The 21,028-nt window shown below is 45.9% G+C and overlaps 2 protein-coding genes across 8 annotated transcripts in view; both read right to left on the bottom strand.

Annotated features, from left to right (window-relative positions):
* The window catches only part of ARHGEF9 (Cdc42 guanine nucleotide exchange factor 9), a 221,546-nt gene that overhangs the window by 118,594 nt on the left and 81,924 nt on the right, over positions 1–21,028 (bottom strand). The window contains exon 1 of one of the 7 annotated variants that reach the window (XM_027809266.2): positions 15,061–15,181. The exons of 2 other annotated variants lie outside the window; for them this stretch is intronic. In XM_027809266.2, the coding sequence (XP_027665067.2) occupies positions 15,061–15,090 (30 nt within the window). In that variant the 5' untranslated portion in view covers positions 15,091–15,181. Of the gene's footprint in view, positions 1–60; positions 207–15,050; positions 15,182–21,028 lie in introns of those variants that run through there. 4 more of the 7 variants (XM_027809271.2, XM_027809270.2, XM_027809267.2 and 1 more) reach the window with 4 other exon arrangements.
* On the bottom strand, positions 249–428 carry LOC129737408 (uncharacterized). Its single transcript, XM_055727378.1, has one exon. The coding sequence runs from the start codon at positions 426–428 to the stop codon at positions 249–251; it is 180 nt and encodes a 59-aa protein (XP_055583353.1).

The following is a 21,028-nucleotide window of genomic DNA, read 5'->3' as shown; positions in this document are numbered from 1 at the left end:
CACTTACAGGCATACTTAAAAGACAAGACATGACAAAAGATTTAGGGAGAGATAATATACCAACGTCATACATATCACAGCGAGGCCATGTTGAAGCTCAACGCGTTTCCCCCCTCAGTAAGAAATATCTCTCTCTCTCTTTCTCTCTCTCTCTTGCCTCTCTCTCTCTCTCTCGCTCTCTCGCTCTCTCTCTTGTTGAATTGCTAGTGGTAGTAGTAGCCCCCAACAGCTCAGGAGAAAAAATCCATTTAACGAGTGCCCAGGAAGAACATGAGTATGACATTCACAAGCAATAGCACCACAATCACTGCAAAAACGACCACCGTTTGAACATCCAAGGTCATGGTGCAATGCAGAACACTGTAGTGTTCAAGATGTGGGGCTGGTAGATTTGGAGAAGTCAACCTCTGCTCTGTAAGACTGTCCATACATCCACCATGCTAGAATAGAGGAGAAAACTGTTCCTGGTTTTGGTTTTGTTCGTAATGCTTTGTGGTCTGCTTTTAGTTTATCCCCCTATCTGCTGTCTCTAGCTCATTCTGGAGCCCGCTAAGTGAAGCATCATCACAACCAGTGAGCACTTAAGACGCAAAATCCTTCCTTTAGGAAAAGAAAGCGAGCGCTGTCTGCAAGCTTCTCTCTCTCTCTCTTCCCCCCTCTCTCTCCCGGTCTCTCTCTTGCTGGCTGGCTTGCTTTTTAATTCGTCAAGCCAGTGCAGATAAGAAGCCTGTGTGAGTGTGACAGCTCTGCAAGCTGCTGCGGCTGCATCTCTCGGTGCGAGGCGGACCCTTTCGCATACTAATCAGCTCCAGTGACCAGGCAGTGAAGGGATCCTGGCTGTCAGTCAAACGCAAAAGGAAGCGCTGGCTCCATAAATACGTGAGTCTTCCGCCCGCCGTGACAGGGAGCGCCATGCAGACATGTTTTTCCCCTCTACTTTTGCGGCAGTTCAGAGAACAGAGCTGTGCAGGGGGCCGGGAAGCCGGCGTCGCGGTTGGATGCCAACGGTGAGCTCCAGGAAGGCGCCTCTGGGCTTTCTGTGCAACGCAGATCCCGTTCCTCACTGCCTTTGTACGGCGGGCACACGTCTGCCCCGTCTGCACCGCCTGCGCTAAGCTTCGGATGGAAAATATTAAACGCCAGCAAAAAGAGCCAGTGCTGCTAGGAGCCTGCTCAGACCAGGTAGGGGAGCAGGAGAACAGCGGGGAAGAAAAGCATTCGAAATAACAAAAAGGCAACCCTTGCTAACTTGGAAACTCACTGTGAGGCTGTAATGTGGGAATTTTGTAGGGGGAATCACTTTTTAGCTCCGCACAATACTATGTGCATCATCCCATCATAAATCTGTCACATAGCCTCTCTCCTCAGCACTGCACTGGGTTTTCTCCATGCTAAGAGTTAAACTGAATTCTGATTCTACAAATAGAGATGTATAAAAGGGGTGTGGGGAGTGGGACAGGATGGGGGATCTTTATTCCTTCTACAGCAGTCAGAAAGGCTCATTCCTACATTAAATTCACATACATGCTCAGGTTTTATGTTCCAGGTGCCAGTTGATATCCCAAACCTCATTCTTAGATCCCAGAAACAGCAGTTACCTCACAGAGGCATCACTCTCACACACACGCGCACGCACGCGCACGCACACACAGATGTGCTCAGCTGGAAAAAGCAAATGATTTTACAAAGACAAATACAGAAATGTTGCCAATGCATATACATTACACACTAAAATGTGCATATGGGGCTGATCATCAGCACCTTCCAGGAAACCTCCTCAAACACACCCAGGACATTTGCACACAGAAACAAGGCAAATATGCACCAAACAAGCACTTATTTTGTTCTTCAGTAGCAAACAACATGAGTTCAGGACTTCAGGGTTTAAACCTGAACAGACATGGCCTGGAGTCAGCTCAGGCAAACAAGAGGCAGCCTTTCTTCCCATCACAGCATCCTTCCAGGGCAGATATATTTTGTCACCACCATGTGGGGAAGGGACAGGCGGGATTATGACCCTACCCCACCTCGCCATTCAAACCGGTACTAAACCCACCTGTCTACTGCAAGGCTTAGTTTATTTTTTCTTCCTTCGCTATTTGGCTTGCTGGAGGGCTCCCTCAAATGGAGCACACTTTTTCTATATCCACTGTCAAACACCGTGAAACGAGAGACCACACCAGGTGTGCAAGAACTGAGTCTCCACAGTGCCTTCCCTCCTCAGGCTCCACTGAGACCCAGTGGTCTGTGCAAGACCAGTGCGCATCCAACACACCATCCTCCTTGTTTCTAACCAGCTCTGTAGCGTGTGTGGGCTGTAACATGTTCGCAGCTGCAGAGAGTGGGTTGTGTCAAGCAACATTTGAAGTAAGAATGTTTTGGGTTAATCTGGTGGTTTCTTTTCCTCTCTTTTTCTTCCAAGTGGTAACTAAAAGCCAGAGGCTATCTCCAGCAGCTGAGACCCCCTGCTCTGTTAAAGCACAGCATTTCTCGTTCAGGAGGACAGTGAAAGGCAATTTTTCGACTGCATATTTACAAGAAGGTGCTTTAAACCTGCCCCAGGCAGGCAGCCTGGCTGCCCATTAGCACACGTGTCAGGCTGTGCTCAGGTGATGGATCTGCCTGATCACCAGCTTCCAGACCTGCACTTCCTATCAAGTATGCATTTTTAGAATAGTCTGATGCAATTTCAGGCTAATCAGAAGAGCAAACATGTAACAGATGTGGCGCATTTATTATTGTTACCATCCTTTCCCAAAATACAGGCAACTTTCCAAAATCCAAGCCTGAACTCCTACAAACATCCAGGAAATTCCAGTTTCAGTCTCAATAATAACAGTGACCTCTCCAAAACATACAACAGGCCCAAATTTAGAGGCATCTTTACGGTCAGTCAATCTTTTCCTCTAAACTGCAATGAGCACAGAGGGAGACTGGGTCTAGACCCCAGCCTCACATTCAGCCTTACTTTTAGGGGAAGCACAGCAGAGATGTTCTACCTGCCCACAGCAGCCCTGAGGGCCCAGACCTCCACAGGCACACCCCCCTGCGCTGTTACTGTCCTCTCAACGCCAAGAACGGGAAGTGACGGCAGGATTTCAAGGCAGACTCCTCTGTGCCTTTGCATATAGATAGGGGGGGCAAAAACTGGGCAGGTGGAAGCAGCACAGGCCTAAGAAATATCCAGAAAAAAGGGGCAGTGGCTATCACACATGCTCAATAGCTACTTCCGTAGCTGAAAAAGAGGATTTCATTACAAGCGCTGTGCCTGGCAGGTCTCAGGCAGTCATTCTGCAAGAGCTGAGCCAGTCACAGCACAGGGGAGGGCAGAGATTATAAATAGAGGTGATGAAGCCAGCCCCCTGCCTGTAACTGCAGGCAGGAGGTCCCCTGCTATCACTCACCATGTACAGCTTGTGCGTCACAAGCAGCTGCAGACCGAGGGGTGACAGCTGTGGAGACCCCACCCCCGTCCTCCCTGGTCCTAGAGGTTGGGAGAGAGGCGTGCAGTGCTGCTGTAGCCAGGGGGGCTCCAGCCACACTGTTCCTCCTCCCCAGGTCACACTCCAGAGCAAACACCCCAAAAGATCAGACAGGAAAGCAGTGGGTGCCTCATGACGTACAGATGCAAATATTAAGCTCCAGTGAAAGTTGTGTGTGTAACAGCTACTGAGCGATCAGCACAGATTTACTGCACAGAAGCTTCTATTTAAATTATAGTCACAGTATTCCCAATAGTACTTACTGCTTTATATAATTTCCCATGCCTTCTGCATGTACTCAGTGTTAATTTTACTATGAAAATGGATGGTACTTTCTCTTAGAAGGCTACTGAAAAAGAACACCTACACATCAGGGGTTTATATAAAGCCACCACAAAGTTTAACTTCATGTAATGCTTTCTGAAAAGTTTAGTCTAACTTTCTGTATAGAGCTAAACTGAGGAACAAGAAGAAAAGATCTGTAATGGTTATACAAAATACCACCTTCCCTTTCAGAAACACAATATGTAATGCAAGATCGGCGATGGCTTCTTCTGTATGAGAAAGCAGTTTTGAACTTCAGCACCTCTACACCGAGCATATCAATTAAGGAAGGAGCCAGGGCTTCCACTGATACATCGCAGGCCTACATCTATATGCATACATAAACCTCTATATACACAGAGAGATAGACACAGTATTCTGAACTCCCACATAACAGACAAATCAGAAGGGCACCTACAATAAAATTAATTACAATATGGTGATTTTGAGGCAAGCCTCTGAAGCAGATGATGCCAAGTCTTCATTCCTTATGTGTGTAATACATTAGGCTCAGCCATGTGACCACGACTCCCTCCAATGGATGTCTCTAGCAATTAGCACAACCCACTACTTGCAGCTAAACAAACACAGCTCTAACTCAGGAGCAAGGGTTTATATTTGAATGCTTAAAAGTCACCTATATTCCACTCCCATCAACAGGTACAGTGTCTCTGCATGGGCTGGCAGGATAGTCTAGGGGTGTGTGGCGGTACAGGGTTTCAGGTCCAATTCCCTGTTCTACCTTAGATCCCCTGTGCAGATTAACAGCCTCCACTGCAGCAATCTCTTGGACAGGCAGAGGCGTCTATGTTTTCCTAACACATCAGCTCCATCTTCCATTAACCACAAAAATGAAGCACTCTGACTCATAACCTCAACACACACTCAGTGAATTCTGTTAATGTCGCTGTAGCAAGCAGCGTGGCTGAGCTCTGGGATTTGGCATGTGCATCCCAACTCCGACAGGCCAGGAAAACCTGCTCATCAGTTGGTCAAAGGAGATAAATCTTTCAGTGAATTTGGGAAAGTTTCAAACAAATCCCAGTGTGTCTCATGATTCTAAGTGGGAATAAAACTATGGTTGTGTTGGTCTGGACTGGATGAGAGCCATGGATTAGGGGGAAATGGCTGCTGGTTGTTGTCAGTCCTGAACTGCTTTGGTTCTTCTGTAGTTCTCTCTGAGCACAAGCCCCATCTCAGACCTATATGGCACCATGAGAGAAATATAAACTTTTCATTTGAATTAACACTGCCCTCAAAGAAGAACAAGCAGCAGTGGTACACAGGGATGTGTAAACTGGAGGTGGGCAACTGCTCTTCCACTCCCAGTCTCCTCTGCTTGGCACTTAATGAGTGTAGACTGCAATGTCAGACACTGACGTGGGGTTTGAGTCACAGACTTGGTTAGAGATTATGAGAAGACCATCAAATTAATTATTTTTTTTCCTAAATCTAGCCCAGAATTAAGCTCAGGGCTTCAGAGATTAAAGGTGGGATTATGATTTGCTAAATTTCCAAAAAGGAGGATTTTCTTAAACTGGGAGTTGCCTCTTTTTCCTTTCTCTTCACAGTAAGTCTTATACACTGCCCTCTTCTCCCATCCTCTAGCCAGAATGCAAGGTGCCAGCCTACGAGCTGCAGATATGCTGTAAGGGGCAGTTTCTTCCTCAAGAGTCTCCGTGGTCTTGTACGTTTATGGATTGGCTTCATGGGAAGCTTTGAAAATCCCCAAATGCCTAAAATTCCTTACACAAACTGAGAAGCAGGTAAAATGAAGGAACATCTGTAAAGACTCAGACTCGGGGGGCTGATTTTGGCAGTTAAAAATTCTTCCAGTCACCCACTCTTCCTTGCCTGTCCATGCCATCCTTCAAATGCAAAGCTTCCTCACTGTCCACATGAACTCGACTTTCTTCCAGTAACTTCCTCAACTTCTCTCTTTTGTCCTTTCTTTTGCTTGCTCTACACATCTCTTAGAAGCTTTTATTTCATCTCACCTTCTGCCCCAGCTCTCCCTCCTATGGCAGCTCAAGTGTCCGCTACCAGAGAGACAAACAAGGAAACAAAGTGGTGGGGTGGCTGGAACAAGCACAGCTTCCTCCAGCATCTTCCACATTAGCTGCACAACACGTTTTAGCAACAGCACAGCACAGCTAGGCAAGAGAATGATTCATTTATAGAAGTTATATTAAATACAATTACAGAAAGACAAAAGGGAAAGAAAGAGAGGTGGGCAAGGATAAGATAATGATTCTCAAAAGCTGGTGAGGCATAGTCTTCAGAGGAAGAACTGCATAAGAAAAGGCTGAGCTGAGAGCCTGCAAAGCAGTGAAATAGGAGAGAAGGTGGATGGGGAAGAAAGCAGAGCGAGACCCCATGAAGCAAGCTGCTCTGGTAGCAAGGCGACGAGTGCTGGAAAAGAGAATAAACCAAGATTTTAAGCCCATTTTTGCAATGCTTAAAGAACATAGGGCACTGCTGGAGGTTGAGTTTGCTACACTGCTTAACCTGCATGACCAACTAGCCAAGAGCATTATACAAAGCTCAGAGGCTATGGTGACAGATCTGAGCATCTCTGGGTCACTGCTCTAAACATCCCATGAAGGAGAAAACCACGAATTTCACTAAAAGAAGCATGACATCTCCACAGCTTGACCCTTGGTAGACGTACTATACACAAAGACATATAGAGCTCAGGCAAGCTGCAGGAGATGAACTCTTTCCCATTCTTCACCAGTACTAATTTTATCTCAGAAAACAAAAAGTGATACACAACAGAATTATGGTCCCAGTGTAGACATTGATTTATTTATAACCATTTTAATTAATACTAACAGCCAGACAACAATCAAAGGTAGGCCAGGGATGTTGCAATATACTTGTGCACCAGCCCTGGTTAACCACCCTCCTGAAAACTAACCATGTTCCAGACGAAAAGGTCTTAAACCCTTGAGCAAAGGGTAGTAGTGGCATGTCGGATAAGAGACAAGGCTGGCCTTGGACAACATCTGGAGACCTCAGTTAATCCTAGTTCCTTCTACAAACAGAACCAGCATCTCAGTAGATGGTGCTCTTTCCTCTGTCGAAGAATTAAAGCACTTACATGATGCTGGGGGGGTGGGTGGGGGTGGTGGTGGTGGAATAAAGCCAAAACCTTTCACTGTTGTCTTATAAGTGCCCAGATGCTTCTTCCAGAGCACCCTGACCAGGTGTCATCTGCATCCTAGCATGGCTCAGTGCTAACATCCTGCCCTCAGCTGCCATGCTGTGCTACACATCCACCACAGCAAAGCTTTACCCCAGTACTGGCTGCGCTACAAGGGGTGATGTACTGATACAATCTTTCTGTAACACTATACAAGTCATGCTGAAGTGGCATGGAAAGCGAGCCTGTCTGGGGGTTGATTCCATTGTGCTTGCCTGGATCTCAGTAAGAAGAACAAAACTTCTATTTTTAAGTTTATTTGAACTTAAAGCATTAAGACAAACTAAAATCTCATGCCCCTGGCAATCATGTTGCAAGTGCTTTCTCTTTTCATTGCATCTGTGCCACACCCCAGCCTATACTCTAGAAGCATCCTCAGACTCCCGATTTTGAAAAAGAAAAGGAAAAAAACTTTCAAATCCTGCAGAAGTCAGATGTGGTAACACTAATTACCCTGGTCACAGAGAAAGACTTCAGGGATCAAGAAAGTTCAGTTCAAAAAGACCCATCAAATTCAGATGTTCATTTCAACCTTACGTAAGCTCTCTTTTATCTGAGAAAAACCACCACGGCCTAGAAATACATTGACGTTTACTTCTTAATTTTACTTTTCAGGCTTCTGGGCTTGCAGTTGAGCCTGGAAACAAGGCAAAAAAAGCAAAACCCAAACTGCAGAAAAATTCAAGACAAGTCCCTTCCTTCCACTGCTCCCTCCAGGCGCTCTTACAGAAACTCCAGTGCTTCTGCTCTCATTTCTGACATCACATCTTTATGTTAGCACATGCCTGGACAAAGTGGTAAGCAGCATTTCTGACATCACATTGCAGAGATCTTTATGTCAGCACATGCCTGGACAAAGTGGTAAGCGGAAAGAAAAATGCCCACCCACTAGAAACTACCTTAGTAAACCCAGGGTCAGTGTCCCCAGTGTGGTCCCTGAGAAACAGAGCCGCACAGATACAAAGAAGAGAAAGCTCTTCACCGTGAAAATCAAAGGGTGTATTTCAGCTTTGCCACAACAGGGAAGGTCCTTTGAAATCCAGTGCATCACATTCCCTACGCAGTTAAAAAGCATATCTAATAGAGTATTTTCACCTGCCTAAGCCTATGGAGGTCCAGCAATTAGCAGTACAAGAGTGAGATGCCGGACAGAACGGAAAGAGCGTGATCCATGATGCACATACTAAACAGCAACGTCAGAAACTACTCAGAGGAAAAAGCAGAAAAGAAAAAGTTTCTGGTTCCGCTCTATGACTTTATTGACTGACCTTGCAGAAAGTGTGGGTTTAACATGCAGCCCTCCTGCACGAGGACTCTCCTCTCTCCACCGAACAGATTATAATCAGCTATTCTTATGGGCATGGCCAAATCAGGCCCTGCCCCAGTGCACCATGAGACATAAAAAGGCTTAGGAATTTGAAAGTCCTGATGCAGTACACTCCTTGGGACTTGTTATTCAACTTTTTACTGCTGCTCTGTCAGCATGAGCTTACTCTGAGGGAAATACAAAATTATCCCCCATGTATGTATTAGGAAAGCTGAGCCCAGGCACAGTCCCGTGATTTACTGAGAACCATGACACAATGCTGTGGCAGACGGGAGCAGAAGCCCCAGCCCTGCTTCATGAAAGAGGACGAGGTTGTAAAGAAATCTCCTGCAGCTCCTTGCAGCCCTCCTCATGCCCATTCTGTGACACTGATGGATCTGGCTTCCCTGGATTTCTCCTTGTCAAAACATTGAGTACAGAAAACAACATCTTATTAAGAAGCTGACCCATGGGCCTCATGTTCCTCGCACAAATTAACCTAGAGAGCTAGATGTGTTTCATAGAAATCATTTTCTCCCCCTCTCTGTGCCTCCCAAAAAAAGGAGAGGGAACAGCCTATGGAATCTGGCCCTCTTTTAATAAAGAAAACGATGCAAGATAACCTAATGAAGTAGGAATTCCAGCTGGGTATCAGTAGATGCATGAATAGAACAGAAAACATTCATTTTTATCAGCAGTAATATCATCATTAAAAAGGAAAAACAAGTTTAAAGCTTTTTTCTGTCTTTCTTTTTTTCTTTCTCCAATGAGGCAAATGAATGCCAGTAGGTTTTCATTTCCTATTCCATGCCGGCTCAGTGGGGCTGCTTGCAGTGAGAGGTAGCACAGGCTGCGGTCTCCGCCTGATGCTATACAACAGCCTTCCAGGAACGACCAGCGCTGCCCTCCTGCCGACTGCTCGTGACAATGTGCGACTGCAGTGAGCCAAAGGGACACTCGCTGTGCGGGATCACACAGATAAACCTGCCTGCTGGAGGACATGGGTTAAACACAACGGGCACAGAAAAGAACCTGGTGTTGCGTTGGCTTCTTCAAGAAGCACACATTGCACTTCTGCATCATTCATCAGCAACACCAACACAGAAATTTAATGGGATATAGCAGAGGTTCACTGTGCTATCCAAAACATGGCATTTCAGGAGTTCTGAGTGCTTCAGCCTGCAAAGCTGAGAACAACTATGGCAGAGAAGGTGTGGTATACTTTGCTGCATGCCCAATGTTATCTTGGGTTAATTTCAGGAATTCTGTAGCATAGCAGAGCTGGGGACACAGAAGTTGGGAACCCCTCTGAACAGAGCACTTCTGCACATGAACGCACCTCTTTGGGTTCAGTGGGAGTTCACCAGAGCTCCAAATCAACAACTGGACTTTACTTCTCACCCACACCCTCCTACTAGACCAACTCAGAGATTTCACAGCCTGAAAGTGGCTCCCAGATATGACGCTCCTGCCATTCTCTAACAATATTCATCTTCCCTTTCCCTGCCCATGTTACATAATAGGCAACTTTATTTATTTTTTTCATAAGACGCCTTTTCATAACAATAGCAACTATTGGACACCAAGATAACTTGATGAATTTTGGCTATTATCTAAGAGCTTAGTCACTCAGGGAATTAGTCATGTTCAAAATAACAGCCAGGCTCAAAGAGATTCAGAGCAACCATTCTGGAGCAGAAGCAGCTAATGTCATAAATACATTAAGATGTCAGCTTGAAGCATTTCAGAGATTTTTCAAGAATTGTTTAAAAAAAGAAAAACACTTTGACTAGATACAAGGAAATCAGGTTCTTAGCAGTTAAAACAACACTGCAGTTTACAAAGCCTGCTGTGCTCAAACACCAAAACCCTTAACACAGGAGGGACAGATGGACTTTGTGACCACACAGCGAGAGCGGTTTCCCTGCGAGTGCATCCTGCTCGATGCTTCACATTTCTACAGCACCCTCCAAGCAACAGTCTCAAAGGGTTTTCCAGACACCCCTGATGTACCATCAAGACATATCTCAGGATAATCTTATTGGCACGTCTGTTATCCAGTGGGTAGGAACTGAGGCACAGAGCCATGGGTTTTGCATGGGAAAAGAGCCAGGCCACCTCACAGCCACTTGTGAGATTGACACAATCAACAGTGTATATCAGGTATTTATCCAAATATTTTTATTTGCCATAAGATAAATAACCAGATAAATTAACCTGGACACTTCTTGTGTACTCTCATAGCAACACCAGTAGCAAGCTATCATTGAAAGGTGAAAGAAGCCCCAAACGGGGAGTGAAATGGAAAACAGAACAGAACCTACATGGGTGAGAAAAATCCCACAAAGAAATGCATTTGGTAGGACTTAAGGTTTTGGAGGTCTATGGCATTGCAGTGTGCACAGAACTCCCCAGTGCATGCAGAGCTCATTCAACCCAAGTATCAACCTCCCGTGAAAACACATCCCAGGATGAACAGGAACAAACCTGCCATAAGCCACCCTTCTGTGGAAAAGGCCCTCCTTGCTGAGGCTGCAGGGTATGGAGACGACAGACCAAACACATCTCCTGTGGGACACCCGAACTGTTCAGCAGGTCACTGGGGCTTCCCCAGGTGCTTCACTGCGACACGCTCAACCAGCAGCAAGCCCAGTGCTCTCTGCTCCCTCTGGTCTCTGTGGCAGCTCAGGGTGCTCTGGGCCTCTTAGGTCCCATTTTTCCCTAATGCCTGGATACTGCAAGATCCTTTTTCCATCCCACCCTGGCCTGGCTTCTCTCCACCAACTGCATTTGCTTGTTCAATCTCTCAAAAATGAAAATCGGACCAAACCTGCTTCCTTCCATTTCTCTTTTTCCCAAATTCACATTGAGCTTTCCAGGATTATGGAGTGCAAAGAGCTTTTGTACTTTAAATATCCCTTGATTTGCAGACTGACAAGTGGAGAGGAATCAGTAAGGAAAAAATGTAAGAAAGTTTCTGGCTGCTGAACTGCCCTCCTTACGAGTATCTCCACCACTTGCAGTATTTGGCCCTTTTATTTACTGAACTCCTTTTCAGTATTTTAAGTTGTGATTATTTACTTTTTGTTTATGACAGAAATGTAAAGTATCAACAACAGATTGATTTTAAATATTTGAACTACATGCACTGTAAAAATATGGCTATATATGCTTGTTAAAAAAAAAAATAGAAAAAAAGACTGGGACTCCATATCTGTTGAAGCTAATGGCTGCATTCACTTCGACTTTCACAGGCGAACATTAAACCCAGAAGTAGACCCTTGGTAAGGAAATACCAAGGAAGATGCCTGCTTGTCTTTCTGTAATACAGGCAAAGGCTTAGGGAAAAACTCTGCCCTTGGCCAGATAAAAAACTATTCCAGAAAAGGCTGTATTATGGCATGATTTAAACTAACTCATTTCATTATCATGCCAAATCAATAGTCTCTGTGAAAAATGCCTAACCAAATAATCATCATACTTACAATGCCAATCAGATGTGTAGATGTATTCTCATCACTACCAATGACAATTAGTTTCATCTTTCTAAGTTAGAAACAGATACTTGCAGAGTTTAGCAACTTAGTACCAATGAACCATGTAAAATACCCTCATGGGATGCTAGCATAATTGGCAAAAGATTAATTGTTTAAAAAACAGAAAGCAACACATGCAAAGGAGGGGAAAAAAAAAAAAAAAAAAAGAAACCCCTACAGCTTAATATTATGGACTAACAGGTAGGTTTAAGGAGCTGATTTAGAAATAAAGAGCCACCTGCGATGAGAATAAAAGGTACTATCACTTGTAAAGTATTAGTGACATGCTTCTTATAAATGACAAACTCTCAAAGGGAGCAGGTCTGATTCTTTAACCCAAGCCAGCACTGAGAACAATAGAAAACAGCACTTTCAATAAATCAGTGCTGTGCAGAACTTCTGAGAAATCAGTCTAAAATCCAGGTTTAGACCAATGTGCCTGAGCAGAACAAATGATGCTACCCAAAATAAATTTCTATTGTTGTTCTTTAGTAGATACACAGAAAATAGTATCAGATTTTAAAAAAGACAGCTGAAAATCCATAATAGAGGCTCAGTGCTCACGAAAATTGGTCCAGTGCTGCTCTAGATGAAAGGCTAAGGCTCTTCACTGTATGGTAGGCAGCTTAATGTCCATGGACGTACCAGCCAACCTTCACTTAGAAGTAAACTGAGCCATTTTATATTGCTGGAGCACGTTTTAGCCAGTAGACTGAGACGGTAATATTCATACGGCCTTGCTAAAATGCAGCTACTTCTGGTGTGGAATAACACACTTGTTTAGCAGAGTACAACAATACGATCCAACATTTTAAGTACTAAACATAACTTACCAATGGGGACAGCGAGCAAAATCTGCATTAGATAAAAGCTAGCTGTCTGCACTGGCACTTGGCCAGGACATCTGGACCAATATGCCTTGTCTTGCAACAAGGGAGCAGAATTAGTACAGACCAAGCATCACCAGGTCCTTGGCTTTGCAGCGCAGCATGAAGCTCGCTCCCAGCAGCCCAGCGCTCCCAAGCACGGGAGCACTGCTTCCCCGTTAAATCCCTCGGACCACAGCCACCCATCCCTGGGAAACCAGGCTCCTTGCTTGCAAGCAACTGCAAAGACCTCTGCTGCATTTATCTTATTTGGTTCAGTTTTACTTTATTGATTTGTAATCATTTTTCATCTTATTTTGAGATGATCTAGAGATACATGGAGCATCTTCAAATACTGCTGAGGTTGTTCAACTGCTGTATGAAATACAGAAACCACAGCCCTCTCTCATTTTTCCCTTATTGGAAGGAGCAAAATTGGGGAATTCCAGGGTAGAACCTGCTTCAAAAATCAACCACCGGAGTTTCACTATCCCAAAAAAATATTTAAAATTACAGGCTATTCAGCAATCACTATAATTTCTCTCTTAGACAGGGCAAAGATTAGACTAATCACAACAAAATAACAAAGTCCCCCTCATTGCTAGCAGCAAGAAAGGAAGCTGGAAAAGTAAGAGGGCAAGAAAGTGTCAAGTCTTGTGCTATGTCCATTAGAAAAGCATTTTGCCCTCCACCACATACCCTCCTCTCCCCACCACAGCTCAGCAGTCACTGGGGAGGAAAAAAGGATGAAAGAACCACATCCAGCTTTCCATCACCACTTTTCTTTCAGCATAGTAATCTCTGAGAATGTAAATCGACAAATGGGTGAAAGGTGATTTGTGTTGCTTAGACACCGGTGGAGAGGAGAACAAGTGCTACACTGGCATGCATTCGGGAAGGTGCTGGGACAGGGTGGCAGAGGGGAAGGAAAAGCCTGGATGCTCAGAAGGTGGGAGGAGGGAGCAAACCCCCAAACTGTTGCTGGGTGGTAGACAAGCCTTATACAGAACCCTAAATAAATTTGCTATGTGCTGCAGGCTGCTGTCTACACCCCCACATTACACTTCCAGCACCAGCTTCAGAGTCTTTCAGAAGCATAAACCATTAAGCTCCTGTTTGTGTAAGTATCTTAAAGGGGATGGAGGGCAGCAGCAAGCTGCACAGGGCGTCACGGAGCTGGCAGCCGGGCATCTGGCAAGAACGGGCAGCGATTTCTGTGCCGGCTCCAGAATCATCCCCGCTGCCAGTAACATCTGCCAGGTGCCCCCAACAGAGCTGAAATACAGGGGCTGAGCCAGGAGGTGCCAGCAGCCCATGCTGCCCGGTGCTGCCAGGCACCAAGAGCAGGTTCATGCCACAGGACCAGCACAGAGAGATGCCTCGAGGCTACCCACAAGATGGAAAATGCCCAGGGAAGGGGGAAAAAAAAGAAGAAGAAATAATAATTTAAAAAAAAAAAAAAACAACAAACCCCTGCAAAACCCAGCCCAGCGCAGAAAGGGTAAAGCAAGGGGAAATGCTACTGCAAAGAAAAGCTCTACAAGGAGGGAGAGATGGGGGGGAGGAGGAGTATCACAGTAACAACCGCATCTCTTCACCGGGAAGTTTCTGAATGAGGAACTGGGACCCTTGCTGAGATGGGGGAACTTCCCCACTTTCCCTCCTAGCAGATGCAGCCCCTCAGAGCTTTACTCCAGGCACAGTGAGGGCATCTGCAAATTGGAAGTATTTTTATTGTTGTTGTTGTTGTTGTTATTAAGCAGAGCTGTCAAATAAACTGCTTTCCTGAAGCCTCTGCACTTCAGAGGAGTGTTTTATTTTACAGTCTGATGCAAGGAAAGGCAGGGACGCTCCAGCTCAGCAGCAGATTCTGGCTCCCCCCGCACTGCAACTTATCATCCACGGAAGGGGCAGATCTGACAGGTCCCAGTGGCAGTAACGCTGCTGACAGCCAGCAGCCCTGTTTCCATACTCCTCTCCTTCCACTCCTCTCCCACAGCTGTTACACCACACACCCCACATGCGAGCGAGCACCTGGAGAATCCTTTGCTTTTCCCCACAAACCCACCAGTTCACCCTAGCGCAGCCCACCTCCCCAGCCCCTTCCAAGCACTGCTTCCCCCTCCCACGCCCCAGCGCATGCACACCCTCCTTCCTTTCTTTTAATTTCTTCTTTGGCTCAGCAGTTTGGGAATGCAGAGTCCATAAAATGGCTACAGAGTGATCAATGGTTTCAAGGACAGGGAGTAAAGGAGGAGTCAGGAGATAGGACGGAGGCTTATTTCCTTGTCAAAGTACTGCAATAAGAGGAAAAGAGAAAGACATAGCTACCTGAACTCACCATTCCTGATCCATCCCTTAGCCACTGCATCTTGCTTCTGATGATGTCCTTATTATCAGGGAGGGGAAAAAAAAATCCCTACTGCCTGGCGAGAGCTGGCAGGAAAAAAAAGAAGCCCCCCACCCCCACCCTAGCCTGGAGCTTTCAGTCAGAGATCCCTCAGCCCGGCAATCCCGTGCCTGTCAAAAGCACGTTATTAGCAGCCTCCTCACTACCTGGGATTGTAGTTATTTATTTCAGTCACAGACCGAGAGATTTGAGGGGAGGGGGATGTCCTTTTTTTCCCTTTGCCATGCTTTGAAACTCTGCAGGAGGGAGGGGAGGGGAGGGGAGGGGAGGGGAGGGGAAGGAAAGGAAAGGAAAGGAGGGGGGACCTATGAAAACTTTGGGAGGGTCTCTGCAGGCACTCAGCACCCCTACCCTCCTGCCGGTGGCTGCTCACACTCGCCCCCGGCACCACAGGGCTCCCAAATCTGCAGAGCCAGCACATGCCTCCACACTTAGCCAGGGCTGGGGATTTTTCTGACATTCAAAGGGCAGTAGGTTCTCACTCTGCTCGACACATGCAGCATAAGCCCCCTTCCCACCAACACGAAACCTCCCAGCCCAGAAAAGTGCTGCACCTGCCCAGGGTTATCCCTCCCTGCTAGCACCCATGCTCTGCTGCCCGTTTTAACACCCTGCCCACTCTCCTTGCTTTTTCCTGACTTTCTGGTCAGAGCAAGGAAACAACAGCCCCATGCACAGTTAGAAAAGACAAGACATTCATTAAGCGTTCATCACCAATATGGCCACCCACCACACCGGGGCAGATGAGATCAGTCTGTCTGGCGCTGGTTAGAAGAGGCAGCGATAGCATATGGGATGTGCACAGCCAACTGGAAACAGGATTGAATCCTCCCGATCCCTCCAGCTGGGACACGTATGTTGACATGGTTCTCCCCATCTTATGGCGGAGACATGGAGATTGAAAGGAGTTGGCCAAGGCCATTCAAAGAGGCTGTTGCGCAGCCGCCGCAGCCCTCTGCCATCCTCCTGGAGCTGACTGCCCACAGGAAGGGGCAGCCCATCGCAAGGACTGACACACCTCAGTACAGTCAGAACACCCCACCAATATTCCTTACAACTCCTCTCTGGCAGCTGATGAAGTCTGCAGCTAGCTTCAGAGGCAGGAGAGGGTAGGTACAAATAGTGGAGACTATGTGGGAAACAGCTGACATACACTGAGTTTGCTGGATATACTGGATCCATATACACGACATACTGCAAAACCTGTACAGAAGCTACAATCTCCTCTATTACATTTGCAGGGAATTTAGGGCTGTGTTTAAATGGTGTTTTTTTCATGCACTCCTGCTTCAAGGGCAGAAGGGCATTTCAGTCTCCTGCTCCTGACCTCCAGAGGAGTCAACATTTTTCCCGCAGCTAGAGATTTTGAGTCAGGAAACAACATGCAGCTCCTCGTGACTGCCACTTTCTGCTAGTCCTGCGCCATTCAGCAGGATGCATGAGGGATCAGAGCCTAGGTGTCTTCACTTGTTTATTTAAATAGGACAGAGTAGGACAGAACAAAGGTACAGGCAAGAGCAAAGGGATGCTGCCCAGCATCTTCGCATTGCTTGGGCCCCACATAGTGTGCTCTAGTTACATCAAGCCATATTCCATCACCTTTTACATAGGCACTGACAGCCATCATTATTCCCAGAGATGGCTGACAAAAGAAAGAGTCAGGAGGCAAACACTTACAGATGTCCAGACTCTGGAATTCTGCCTACATTTCCCGTGTCAAGTGACAGAAACCCCAGGTAAGTTATTTATATCCAAAGGAGGAATCTGGTCTGAAAATCCTGCCTCTGAAAACTCTTCTGCAACGTATGTACTGTCAATCTGGGTCTGCTCCTCACCTTCCTCCCCAGGGAGAGCCCCCTCTCCTACAGCATGTGATTGCCACGTCTTTGTGCAGCCCTGGTTTCCACAGAACTCATTGATACATCATCTGTTTGGGATGTCAGTCAAATCCAGTGCAACTTCACCAACTGATTCAAAAGCTGTAGGGGCTGGGGAATGCTGGAACAGAAGAACTGACAGGCAGACACCCTGAATGCATGGGCACTGCTTCCTTCAGAAAATTGGACTAAAAATAAAAGCAATGATCAGGTTACCTGTAATTGAAGGGTATATGTTTCTTCTACAAGAAAATATTAAATGAGAGATCTGCATTATTGTCAAACACATACACAAATAACACAAGAAAAACCCTCTTAAGCAAAAGATCATCTTTAAAACATGCACTGCATCACCCCAGTAACTCCACTAACTTCAGTCAAAGTTACACTCATCTTAACCATGGCAGAACAAATGGAGAAAGAAGTTGTCTGGCACATCCTACCCTGTTGCTCTAATTGGTAAAGTGGATCTGGAGGAGGACAACAATTTTTGTTGAGGCTTGTTACGCACAAGCAGAAATTATACCAATTTCTCTCCTCCTGCTGTCAGCTGTTGATTAGGCCTGTCAGTAAGGTTAATATTCCACTGTTTCACTTGCTATCCCTTGTTTATGCTAAGCTGATTTGAGAAGTAAACCAAAGGTTGCCACGTTAATTCTTGCTCCCTGCAAGGGTGACGAAAAGCAACAAGGACCAAAGATTAGCCAAATCCCTGAATCCGCATCAGTCTGCACACAAATCCAATCTTGCCCGGATCAGTGGGGCAGTGATTCTCTCTGGCACATGCAATCTCAGAAAGAACCAGCTGCACCTTCCTTGCCAAGAAAACACACCACTGTTGCCTCACTATGCAAAGCATTTTGCAGCCAGCCAGTGGGCAGGGGACCAAACTCAGAGCCCTTGTCAGAGCAGAGGGCACAATAGGAAGAGCCACCTGCGAGCTTCTCTACTGCAGCAACCCCACAATGGAAGAAAACACCTGCCTTTCAGGAAGGGACACTGCATCTTGGCTACTCTGCCAGGCTTTTGAATGGGGATGTTGCAACTGAGCACACATGAATGCATAGCGGGTAGCCCTGCCAGTACATGCCAGACATGTAGTATTGCAAAAAAAAAAAAAAAGCTGTGAGTCACACAGAGCACTATGGAGTAGTGCTATGGGGACTGCACTGGTAGTAAAATCCATATTGCCCAAGGGGAGAGAGGCAAATTTCAGTGTTTAGTATTTGGGCACAGAGTTTGCACTGCAGGCTCCTGCCTTGTGATTCAGCTTACAAAAACTGCAATTTCTACTACCAATGACAGTGAATAATTCAATATTGCTTGAAATAATTTGAGGACATCCCTCTATTTCTACAAAGGCACTGAAGACCTACGTAACAGAAGAAGATCCTTTTAGCTATCCCTTCCCCACCACTTCACCGGCCATGGAAGGTGGCAATGTGTCACAGCTGCACATCAGCATATTCAGCATACTTCTGCAGAGGTTCACATCAGTTGGAGGTCTGCCAGCGCTGCCGCTGAGTCCCCAGGGGTAACTCGCACACCTGAGACAAGACAGAGCAGCACCAAGTCCTGCTGGGGAGGCAGGGAATAGATTTTGCTTAAGTGAGAGAGCGGATCCTTGGCTTACCTGTGGTATTGCTCTGAAGTAAGTTCCCTGTAAGAACTCAAACACTTCTCATCGATAACACAATGTCCCATTCATTCTCAGCAGAACTGTGGTCTGGTCACTTTTTACCTGTCATGGACTCCAAATGACTCTTTCCCTACAGAATAAGGACCAAAACCAGCTGATGTGTTTCAGCCTCACATAGCTGCTTCTGGATACTCGCCTACACAATTCCCTTCACCACACTCTTGGTCTGGATCAACCAACTTTTTGGATAATCCAGCCACTTGGTACAAACTAATAAAAACTTCTTGCAACATGGCGTACCCTTCCAACACTCGATGGCTGGGGTGAAAGTGCTTCCAGGCCACCACTGGATCACACGTTCACACTCAGCCCTGGAGGTCTCCACAGCCAAGCCCCTGACCTGCATTCGTACTGCAGAAGTAGGCAGAGTGCAGCCCCAGACCACGTGCCCTGTGCCTCCAGCCTGAATGGAACCATCCCGTGCATCTTCATATGCAGTACATTGTGTACGTTGTGTACAACGTAACGCCAATCACAGCTACGTCTTTCCTTTGACAGTCCAGTCCAGTTTGGGATCTACTGCTGACTGCCAAGTGAGTGACACTCATAATGAGTAATAAACTCGCAGGTGAGTAGAGATGCGAAGGCAGGGAAGGAAGAGACAAGGATTACCTGGAAACTGCTCTGTAATAGCAGTTGTGACTATATCCTTGTGATATAAGGACTATAATTATTAGATTAATGCCATTTTTTTCATGTGCAACTTTTTTCTCCTAATTACTTGCAGCTAGAGCATGATTCAAAAGCAAAGCAAATGGGTATGAGCAGAAGGACACTTACTACCAGATTCCACTGCTGAAAAAGCAAAAGTAACCCCCATCCTTGTACCTCATCCAATACATTTGAAGTCATGTGACATACAAGAGACTTCAACAACATTCTCACTGCAATCCACTGTCCGATCCAATATATACAGACACCCACCCCGCTCTCCCACTGTTATTTACCACTGTGTTGCAGCATTGCAGGGCAGCTTTTGGGTACAAATCCCTAGCCTGAGACAGACCCAAAACAACACTGGGATCCCAAACTTGATGGTAAATTTTCTTGCAACCTGAGAGAGCAGTAAAGGAAGTACAGCGGCATTACAGGATTTTACCTGTCTCTAATCTCTTTTCTTCACTACATTGTATTACCACATCACCACTGAAATCTCCTTTAGATCTCCAAGGCCTCCCTTCCTTAATCCCACTATAAGAATACTGCTATAAATTGCTCTCTGGATGTGGAAACTTTTTCCAAGATGCTTCTCTCCCTCCCCTGCTGCTGCCTTCACAAGGGGATTTCCCTTCCTTTGCTTTTCACCCACTCTCTCTTTCCACCCCAACTACAATGTCGACTGCAGGCATCGGAGAACATCCCCCAGCGAACGCCTCCCCATCGAAATTCCAGCCCTGAATTGCCTCATTCAAGCAGGAGCCTGACAGCGCTCTTTGGAGAGCCCTGTCACACATGGTTATTTCATTGCTGCAGGAGGCAGAAGTTCTTCATTACATATTAGAGAGCACAAATATGTTCTTGCAGCCATTGTCTCTATTGAACTGCAAAGAAAAGGCACCAAATCCTACAGGTTAATTAATGAGAAAGGAGGGGAAACTGTCTAACCTCTACTAGGAATTACCCAGCCTGGCTTTATAAACCAATCAGCTACGCTACACAGCTATGAAAAACATACCTTCCTTTAGGAAAAACCCACAAACCCTATGGAATACTTTCATAATGGCCCAGTGCATCTCAGATTAGCACAGCAATAACACAGTGCTTCGGGCTCTTGCAAAGTATTATTATTTATGGTACATTACAAGATTGTTTGTTTGTTCTTTAATAGGAGATGACATGCATATTCAGAAGCCCCAGATACAAGTGTCCTCCTGAACTAACTCTGACACAAAGATAGTTTTAGTCATAAGTTACAGGCCTTGAACAAGTGCATAAAAATCATTTGCTCCCATGTAAGCGATCAGGATCTTGCCGTTTACCACAGAATGGGAAAAAGATTATTACCTCCCTCTTGCAGCTGCAAACCAGAGGCATAAGGTCTTCTCCTGACTTGCCCAAGGTTACACATCAAAAGAGTGTCAGGGACAGACAGGAGAGCCCAAACTTGTGTCTTTGCTCCAAACCACTTCTCCAGTCCAGATCAGCTATGTGTATGTACATTCCATATGCTGTCACAAACTAGAGTTATTTCTAATTTAATTATGTGTATTTGGCATTATTAATTATTTCGTAATTTATATTTAGCAGCCACAGAGCAACGAGACACCAGTCTAGCTCCAGGCAGAGGTGCATATCACACACAGCTTGCTCCTCTGGTCAAGGA

Source organism: Falco cherrug, chromosome 15 (assembly GCF_023634085.1).
Source record: "Falco cherrug isolate bFalChe1 chromosome 15, bFalChe1.pri, whole genome shotgun sequence".
In the NCBI taxonomy this organism is placed as follows: Eukaryota; Metazoa; Chordata; class Aves; order Falconiformes; family Falconidae; genus Falco; species Falco cherrug.
Note: the sequence above shows the minus strand (reverse complement) of the source record. Positions and strands in the feature narration are given on the sequence as shown.

Excerpts from the sequence above, each read along its gene's own strand:
- LOC129737408 (XM_055727378.1), bottom strand. The coding sequence starts at position 428 with ATGGACAGTCTTACAGAGCAGAGGTTGACTTCTCCAAATCTACCAGCC.